Source organism: Nothoprocta perdicaria, unplaced genomic scaffold, assembly GCF_003342845.1.
Source record: "Nothoprocta perdicaria isolate Ctin4 unplaced genomic scaffold, notPer1 scaffold_157, whole genome shotgun sequence".
Lineage (NCBI taxonomy): Eukaryota > Metazoa > Chordata > Aves > Tinamiformes > Tinamidae > Nothoprocta > Nothoprocta perdicaria.
Window position 1 is genome coordinate 294,956 of NW_020454727.1, and position 8,441 is coordinate 303,396.

General features: G+C 61.7%; 1 protein-coding gene across 1 annotated transcript in view; it reads right to left on the bottom strand.

Annotated features, from left to right (window-relative positions):
* Positions 1-7,281: 7,281 nt before the first annotated feature.
* REXO1 (RNA exonuclease 1 homolog) overlaps positions 7,282-8,441 on the bottom strand; it is a 27,810-nt gene continuing 26,650 nt past the window's right edge. Inside the window, exons 16-17 of the mRNA XM_026035157.1 lie at positions 8,238-8,358; positions 7,282-7,656 (exon numbers count right to left, since the gene is read on the bottom strand). Of these exons, the coding sequence (XP_025890942.1) occupies positions 7,568-7,656; positions 8,238-8,358 (210 nt within the window). The 3' untranslated portion in view covers positions 7,282-7,567. The remainder of the gene's footprint in view (positions 7,657-8,237; positions 8,359-8,441) is intronic.

Here is an 8,441-nt window from a genome sequence, read left to right on the forward strand (position 1 = left end):
GCTGGCACCACGACCAGGTCCTAGGAAGAAAGAGCAGCAAAGTCTTCTGCAGCRCTGAGCAGTGTCAACACGCTGCTACCAGCAACTTCATCAGTCCAGGGCAGGACCTCGGGTAGAAGGGACCCATTTCTTCTGAATACAAATTTAGATCTTTCTATTACCCTGGAGATGTAAATCTGTGCTCTCCACTCTGACACAYAGTCCTCAGTAACTATTTAAATGTCACACAAGTGGGGATGTCGGGCTGAACACCTTGTACCTTAAAACCAACTTTGCTTTTTGTATGGCCCAATATTAAAATTTCCTCCTTGTTATGGATTGTARTCTCACATTTGGAGTATTTGGATTGCAAAGACCTTCCCACTATACATTACTCTGTAGGCACCAACTGGCCCCATCCCATTCATATCAGAATCTTTTCTTATTGCCTTTCCTCTTACACTTTTATTGATTGGGAAAAAAAAAAGAATAAAAAGGTCAAACTCTCTCCTGTCTCATCCTATCATCAGTCCAATAGAAGGGGACTGGTTCCTGGTAGGAGTAAATCTACTCTGGAGCCATGGAAAAGCTCCATATCCATGCAGGARTAGGGCAGCTCTTCAGTGGTTGAGGCACAACAGCATCGGAGCACTCACCTCAGCTTCCATACACGCAGGTTCTCAGATATAGTCTCAACCCTCCGTTCAAGCTCTACTGGTCTTCAGTCTGATTTCCCAGCTGACGTGTGAGCAAATTTCCAGAAGGCTGTTCACTTCCAACCTGAAGAGACCAAGAGCTGGAAAAATCTCTTGCTTCACTCTGGTGCTTTTGCTGACGGTCACCTACAGATTTGCAGCCCACAGGTGCTTTGAATTTACTCCAGCCTATCATGGACACCGGTACTTGGGTTATGCAGATGAGGAACTGCCTTTCTGGTGTCCTCAAGGGTGTTGGAGAGCAACCTGGCCGCAGGTGAGACTATGTTGGCCATTTGCACAACAGCTCTGACACAACCCATCTTTCAGGCTCATCTCCAGATACACATAACAACTCAAGGATCTTTATCTCTCTAGAAGCTACAGGAAATCATCTGAAGTCATCGACAAGGAGGAGAAATCCTCCCCTTCCTGCCATCACACCCAAGCACCCATCATGCCCAGAGAAGCAAACACCTTTGTCAACGACAAGATTTCCCTTTGGCTCTCAAGCTCAGTGACCTTCCCTGCAGGGATGGTAGGAAAGATTAATTAATGTTTGTGAAGTGCTTTGTGATCCCTACATGAAAGGAGTTGGTGAGGTGTTCAACATTAATTACCTTATTATTAAATAACCCCACATAGAAGTCTGTTCCTGCCATTATTTTTTATCCCACTCCTTTGATTGCTTCCTTTTTCCGCTCTCTCACTGAAGTGTCTCCTTCTCTCCCTAACACTGCTTGCATTGATTGATGTTAATTTGCTCCGACACCCAACGTTGCCCCAAGAGACTCATGGCTKCCCCCAGCCAGGCCAGAGCCGTCAGCCTCGTCCCAGACTCTGCTGGCCACGGGAACAGCCAGGTCTCCAAGTCCTAGTGCCCACCCTTCCCTTACAGTCCAGATCAAAGATGAACTCAAACCAAAAGAACAAGCCGACTTGGGTAAGCACACTGACCTCGAGAGAACACCTCAACTCTAACCTACATGTCCACACTCAAAACTACTTCAGAATAGCTCCAGACCGCTTCTACCCAGTGTAGGCCACCAAGGATCACCACATTTGTGATCAAATCAGAACTTACACCCATGGATTCAGGGCATCCGGGACCCATTTGTACATATTTTGGAGCATAACTGAAAAGGAGGAACGTGTCCCCAGGAGAAGGAGCTGCAGTGGGAGGGTGATGCTACTGCTACGTAGCTCAAAATGCCATCTGTCCTGTGCAGTACCCGGATGCTGGAAGAGCAGGGATTGCTTCCCTACCCGGCTGCACACATTGGTCAGGATGCAGCCAGGGCAGTTGCCACCCAAGGCGCAAGGAGCCAGACRCGACACCACAGCCAGCAGGGCAGGAGCCCAGCCAGCTGGGGGTCCTGTCTTGAGCCACCAAGCAAGATGAGCAGGACAGTCCCCCAGGTACCAGGATCACCCCAGAGCACCAAGCAAGTTCATGATGATGAGGCAGGTCCAAGGCCAAACGAACAAGTCAGACCAGGGGTCAGGTCTACCAACCATAAGCGGAGTCAGACACAGCCCATCATCACCAAGACCCTAATGACAAGGCAGGTCCAAGGCCAAGCCTCAAAGCCAATCCCACAGCTCAGAGGCAAGACCAACAGCACCCACAACCAAGCTGAAGATAAGCCAGGCACATGTAACAGACCCTGTGCAGGAACTGAGCTTAAATAAAGCAGCTGGGCCCATGGGAGAGGGTGTGAGTAGAGGCTCCAGGTGAGGCTGGTCAGGGCTATTAAGGCCCATTAGTGCACTCAGAGCCTTGACCCGTTGCTTGCAGTGTCTTCCAACTTTGCTTCTCGCTCCAGGACATTAATATTAAAGCTGAGGCCCCCAGAGATGTGCACTGTGAAGTTTGCTTGGCCTTACTGCTTCCAAACCAGCAAAACGGAGACCGTGTTAATCCAAGGGCCTAAGTCTCACCGAAGGGCACGGGGACACTTTGTTTTGGCCTGCGGGTCCCCTCGGAGGTGACACTTTGTGCCCAGGCTTAAGCCTGAAGTCAAATGACTGTCTCGGAGCGCGGGAGGGATCTGCCAGGAGGGAGGTGCCAGCAGCCCCGTGGGCTCCACGGAAGCCCTCTGCAAACCCCGCTCGTTGCCTAGACAATTACAAATAAAAACATAAGCCTTTGGTTAGGCGGGCTCAAGGGCTGATCTGCTGCCAGGGCCTGCCAGCCCCGCGCCCGCTCGCGCCTTCCCCACAGCATCCCGGTTGTTTTCCCGTGGGAAGAGAAGGACCAGCGGTGGCCGAGGACGGAAGCYGGCCCTCTGGAGACCACAGGGACCCTCTTCCCCATCGCCTGCCCGGTTCCTGCTTTCCGCGCCAGCTCCCGACTCCGTCCGCGGTAGCTGCTGGTGGCCGACCCGGCCCTCATCCCGCTTGTCCATCGGCTCTCATCCCACTTTCCATTGGCTCTCCAGCTAAGGATGCCTGGGATGAACCGGCAGGTCCATCCAGCACAGAAGTGACCATCCCGGCCCCCTGCTTCCCGACGGATCCGTAATGCTGCTGCATAGTGGGAGCAGGACAAGGCTGCTTGGCAATGCATGGGGGAAAATAAGGTTCCCTCCCCAAAAACCGTCCGTCTAGCTCCGTGGGGRACACGTCACAGCTTAGAGGTCCCCATTTCTTTCCATCCCCTGCCCTGGGTGGTGCCACCCAGGCGGGCACATTCCATGCCGTGTCGGAGCCCCTCATTCCCGGGAAGCTGAAGCCGGATCTCAAACATCCTMAACCAAGTGGCTCCCTACAATCCGCACTTGGACGGCGGGGGGCGGCTCTCCTGGGCTGGGCTGAGCCTGGCGTCACCGTCCCCATCYCACCAGGGCCGGAGCCGCGGGCTCGGAGCCAGGAGCCGCCCCGGGGCCGTAGCCAAGGCCGGGAGCGCTCGGCTGCCGCCGCTGCCTCCCTCGGGGAGCCCTCGGGGAGCCCTCGGCCCCCGCGCGTCGCCGCCCGCTCCCGGCCCACCCGGCTGCTCCCGCGCTGCGGCTCTGCCCCGACTCCATCCGGGAAAGCGGCTCTGTCCCGGCCCCGGCACCGTCCCCGGCGGCAGAGGAGCCCGACCGCTCCGGAGCGGGATGGGGGTGGCTGCCCCGGCCTCCCTCCCCGCCGGGCCTCATTAGCCCGATGGCAACAAGGGCCGGGCCCGGGGAGCCGCTCACCGGCGCCAGGGCCCTCCTTACCCAGCGCTCGTGAACAGGGGTCCAGTTGGGACTGGGGTGTCCCCTGGGTGTCCCAAGGGAGGAGCTGGAGGAGGAGGAGGGAGGAAGGCGACGAGGGCACCTGCTGCTTTTGAGCACAGGAGGGAGCGAGGGTGGGAGGGAGCCGCGCTCCTCCCTGCATCCCCGCGAGCGCCGGCACCGCTGGCACCTTGGAGACACGGGGACGGCCACATGGCACGTCCCACCTCAGCCTCCCSGGACCTGTCCAAGGCTCCCGCCCCCGCGCCTGGGCAGCGAGCGGGTTCGGAGCCGCCCTCTGTGCCCCGCTGAGCACGGTGCAAACTCGTCACACCGATACCTGTGGGTGCTGTTTAGTGGGTGCCCCCTCCGGCACCCCAGTTCCTCATTGTGCCGCCGGAGATGCCGTCCTGCAGCTGGCCGGACGGCACGGTCCTGTGTCCTGTGTCCGTGGTTGCCCGATTAATTGCTCATTGCAATCAAGAGCAGGAGGGAGCCCTGGGCGGCGCGGGGCCGGCTCCGCCCGCCGCGGTGACTCAGGCCGCCCCGCTGGCTTTTCCAGCGCTCCGAGTTACACTCACCCCTGCACGGGACACGGGACGGGACGGATGGGTAAACACCTGGCATAAGAGTTGGCAGGACGCCAGGCCCTACATCCCGTAGGATCCTCGACGGGATGGGTGGATGTGGGAGCAAGGCCCGGACTAGGGCGCCACCACCCACAGGATCATTTTGGAAAGGGGAAATTCCTCCTCCCCAAAGCCCCGACACCCCAACCCGTGGTTTCCCCCGCGCAGTTGCCCTCCTGCGCCCGTCACCGCCATCCTCACCCGGAAGGCACTAGCAAGGCCAGCAACCCGCCACAGCCTCGCTCCCGCTTCCCGCAGCCTCCGGAGCGCGGAAGGGGCCGGCACGGGCTGGGCGGCCTCGCCAGCCCCGCGTGCTGGGTGCCATCGGGGCAGCGCAGGCGCCCGGAGCCCATAGTGCTGAGGTCACCCTGGCAACTGCAGCCCGACGGAGGGGACATTTTTCCGGATCAATCGCTCCCTGCAAKCAGCCGATCCCGCCCCGCTCCCCGAGGCTGCTGCTCCATGTGGAGCAGGGCAGGGGATGCCACCGAGTGCCGGTGACAGCCCCATGGGCTGGATACCCCGCCGTCCGGGCACACAAGACCCCTGCTCATGGTTGCTGCCCGAGGCAGCCCCGTGGGCACCAACCTCCCCGGCATCCCGGGCGCTCCGGCCRCTGTCCCGGGCCCCGCGCAGGGCGGCTGCGCCCGGCCGGGTGCTGACCTGGGTGGCTCTTTGCTGGCAGGGYGGCCAGGCAGAACCAAGGGCTCCGGGTGCCCCGTTCCAAGCGGCCGAGCACCCACAAAGCCTCGTTTGTGAGGAGAAAATGGGAGGAACGAGGTGAAGGCCCAGCTCCCCTCCGACCCAYGCCGGGGCCGCGTGTCACGAGCTGCAAGGTCTCAGCCGCAGCCACACAGGGCTGGATGCAGCAGCCCCCCACGCACAGCCCACCTGGGGCACCCTGCGCACTAGGGGCGCTCGGGCTGCAGCGCTCCGGGCAGGTTTTATCCCATCCCGGGAAAGGGAACGTGCCAGGGGAGGCTGAGGCCGGCGCTCGGCTCGGCCGCCCGCTCCGGCATCCATAAAGGTGCCCAATCCCGCAATGTTTATGGCAGCCTAAGTAACCGCTGCCGCCGCCAAGCCCTAACGGCGCGTTAACCAAAACGCGTTGCCGGTGAGCTCACCTAACGGCCGATTCTTTGTTTGAACTTTTTACCCTTACCTGCTTCCTCGGTGCTGAGTCAGCGCCTTTGCCGGGCACTTTAATTCCTGCCCCATCTGCGAGATGGATGGGGGCTCTCCTGGGGCAGGCGGGTATTTACCCGCCTCCTGCGAGGGAAACGGGGAGCAGCCCGAGGGTTCCCCAAAGCAGACCCGGACTCGGGGGGTGCGTCTAGTCAACACCCTTTTATTAAAAACAGTTACAAAAAAAAAAAACGTTACAGGTTACAATATTTATATACAACCCAAGAACCTCTCGCCGAACTGAAACCTGTGGTTTGACAGCGTCGCGGGCTGGGGGACGGCRCCGGCGCCCCCGTGTCCCCAGGGCACCGCTCGCGCCTCCCTCCGAGGGCTGCTCCGTGTCGCCCGCGCAGGGCCGGGCACGAGCGCGATGGGCGACGCTCCGCGGGCGCTGCCAGGGAGCGGAACCTCCCGCCCGGGATAGGCGGGAGACAGGGATAGGGAGCGCGGAGCTCCCCGCCGCCCYGGCCAAGGGACGGTGGGGACGTCCCGGACACGGGGGCTGCGGGGCCACCCGGGTGCCGTGGGGCCAGGTCCCCCGGGGCGGGAGGCAGCGGAGGCCGGGGCGGCCCCGCTCCGAGTGGCGCGGCCAGAGGCACCCAACGCTCCCACAACCACCCAGGGGAGCCCTCGCGGTGCCACGCGGTACCCTGGCGCCCAGCCAGGGACCCCGCGGGCACAGGGGGACCCTCGGAGCCGCCGTGGCCCCCGCGGCGCTGGGACCCACCAACCATCGASGCTGCTTTTGCCCAGGAAGCCGGACTGAGACAACAACCAACTGTCGCTTTTTGTCTTAAAACACTGAACATGACAACTAGCTTTAAAAGAACATTTTCACCTATTGCTTTTGATGTCCCCTGCATCAAGTCCCTGCTGTCGGGGATGGACTGGGGGTGGCCCCGTGTCCTTGCAGGTACCGTTGGGCACCCTTGGGTGCCCTCTTAGCAGCACCCAGGTCACTCCCGAGGTTTGATCCCTACATAAGGACGTGCCGGGGACGAGGTGGAAGCTCAGCAGCAAGAGGAAGGACAGCAAAGAGGAATCGCTTCCCCCAGCAAACCCAGTATCAATAGATTGAACCACCCTGCACCCGAGCGGGGCTCCTGCCCTGGAAGGCCGCGAGCGCCTCCCTTGGCTCTGGGAGGCTGCTTTGTCACAGCCAYGCTGGCCCCTGTGTCGCTGCTTCGTGCACTGGCCAGGGGCTCCCTGAGGTCTGCGCAAGGTGGCACCTTCGGGGCTTCTCCCAGAACCGGGGCGCTCACCGGGGGTCCCCCGGGTCACAGCGGCCGGCATCGCCCCCAGCCCCAACTCGTTCCTAAGCCGGCTGCTCCCGACACCTCCTCACAGGTTCCTCTCTCTTTCTCTCCCTTCCTCTCCCTCCTCCGGCCTTTCCCTCCGCCGTGGGGCTGCACTGGGGTCTCTTTGGGGACGGCCTGGTCCCCAACTCCCGGCACCCCTCGCTTGCTGCTCAGACCCCAGGCGCGTCACGGCTTCCTGCCCCGCTTCYGTGTCCCCCTTTGCAGCCTCCGAGGGCAGCGGCCTGCTCAGGAACGCGGCGGTGGTGGCTCAACTTACACTCGGGAGAGAAAAAAGGGGGAAAAAAAGCTCTGCTTTTAACTGAACCAGAAAGCCCCTTCCGTATGTATCCACCCTACCTCTGAAAGCTTCTCCCAGGAACCAAGGAGTTTCTCTCTGGCGCTACGGGCCTCAGGCGGCCAGAAGCACCCGAGAGCTGCTGGGTGGAGGCGGGAGCCGCGCGAGCAGCAGCCCGCGGCCCCAGGGAGCATTGGGGACCAGGCTGCCGCGCACGAGGCGGCTCGGCGCCTTTATTGCACTGCTTCGAGAGGCGGCGGGGCCGGGAGCGAGAGCAAGGCGCGAGTCACCGCTTCACTTTGGCGTCTTCTTTGATCTTCCACACCATGAGCTCCATGCAGGCTCTGGCGTCCTCGCTGGAGTCGTGCCCTTCCACTGCGGACACAGGGAGAAGCGCCGAGTCAGCCCGCAGCGCAGCGGCCCTGGCGGCACCGCGGCGCTGCCCGGATGGAAGYGCAGACAGAGGCTTCCCCAAACCGTCCTGCCGGACACATCCATCCCTCCGCTGCCGTGAGCCACGAGACACCCCAGGAGCGGATGGGGAATAGAAGGGCACCCCCTAAGAGCATTTTGCTGGATTTGTTGGAAATGGGAACGTGATGCTGCTCCTGCAGGGGCCTGGGGGCTGGAGAGGCCTCGGCTTCCTCGGCAGCTTCCAGCAGAACCGATCCCAGTTTGCCACAGAGAGCAGGAAGGGCAGGAGGGCAGGACACAGCCCCAGCCTTCCCACAGCCTCCCCGTGTCCCTGCTCCCCATCCTGGCACACACAGGGAGGATGGAAGCGCTGCCAACCTTCTGCACAGGCCTTAAATTCAACAGCTTGGTGGCAACAACTTTGCATGTGGCCCCGCTCACCGCCCCGGGGCAGAGTAAAGCTCAGGAGGGAGGGACGGGGCTTGGGGGACCGGGGGGCGGCAGCCCCCGGCCCGCGCGCAGGCCGCGGCGCCTCCTCTCACCGTTGTCCTGGATGATGCGCTTGAGGTAGTCGGCCATGAGCGTCCGCAGGGCCCGTTTGTAGGGCAGCCCCAGGCGGTGCGGAAAGACGATGGCGGTGTCCACCACGGTGCCGTGGATGAGCTGCGGGGGGACACACAGGGCAGCGGCAGCCCGGCCGTGCCGCTGCGCGCGGGGCGCCTGGGGCTCCCGGCCCCGCAGGGACC